The sequence below is a fragment of the Fukomys damarensis genome, unplaced genomic scaffold, assembly GCF_012274545.1.
Source record: "Fukomys damarensis isolate Sample0158 unplaced genomic scaffold, DMR_v1.0_HiC HiC_scaffold_23, whole genome shotgun sequence".
NCBI lineage: Eukaryota > Metazoa > Chordata > Mammalia > Rodentia > Bathyergidae > Fukomys > Fukomys damarensis.
The window spans coordinates 6,353,701-6,354,226 of record NW_022900935.1 but is presented as its reverse complement, the minus strand read 5'-3'; the positions used below and the strand labels follow the sequence as shown (position 1 = coordinate 6,354,226).

Below are 526 nucleotides of genomic sequence, written 5' to 3'. Positions count from 1 at the left end.
TCACCTGCACCCGGGCACGGGCGGCGGCGGCTCGTCGGTGGGCGAGCACTCGGACGAGGATGCGCCCAGCTCGGACGACCTGGAGCAGTTCGCCAAGCAGTTCAAGCAGCGGCGCATCAAGCTGGGCTTCACTCAAGCCGACGTGGGACTGGCGCTGGGCACGCTGTACGGTAACGTGTTCTCGCAGACCACCATCTGCCGCTTCGAGGCTCTGCAGCTGAGCTTCAAGAACATGTGCAAGCTCAAGCCGCTGCTCAACAAGTGGCTAGAGGAGACCGACTCGTCCAGCGGCAGCCCCACCAACCTGGACAAGATCGCGGCGCAGGGCCGCAAGCGCAAGAAGCGCACGTCCATCGAGGTGGGGGTCAAAGGAGCGCTCGAGAGCCACTTCCTCAAGTGCCCCAAGCCCTCGGCCCACGAGATCACGGGCCTAGCCGACAGCTTGCAGCTAGAGAAGGAGGTGGTGCGCGTCTGGTTCTGCAACCGGCGGCAGAAGGAGAAGCGCATGACCCCAGCGGCCGGCGCG

General features: G+C 65.6%; 1 protein-coding gene across 1 annotated transcript in view; it reads left to right on the top strand.

The window, feature by feature from the left end:
* Window position 1: 1 nt before the first annotated feature.
* The window catches only part of Pou3f1 (POU class 3 homeobox 1), a gene marked incomplete at its 5' end in the record, with an annotated part of 1,897 nt that continues 1,372 nt past the window's right edge, over window positions 2–526 (top strand). Inside the window, one exon of the mRNA XM_010626066.1 lies at window positions 2–521. Coding sequence (XP_010624368.1) covers window positions 2–521 — 520 coding nt within the window. The remainder of the gene's footprint in view (window positions 522–526) is intronic.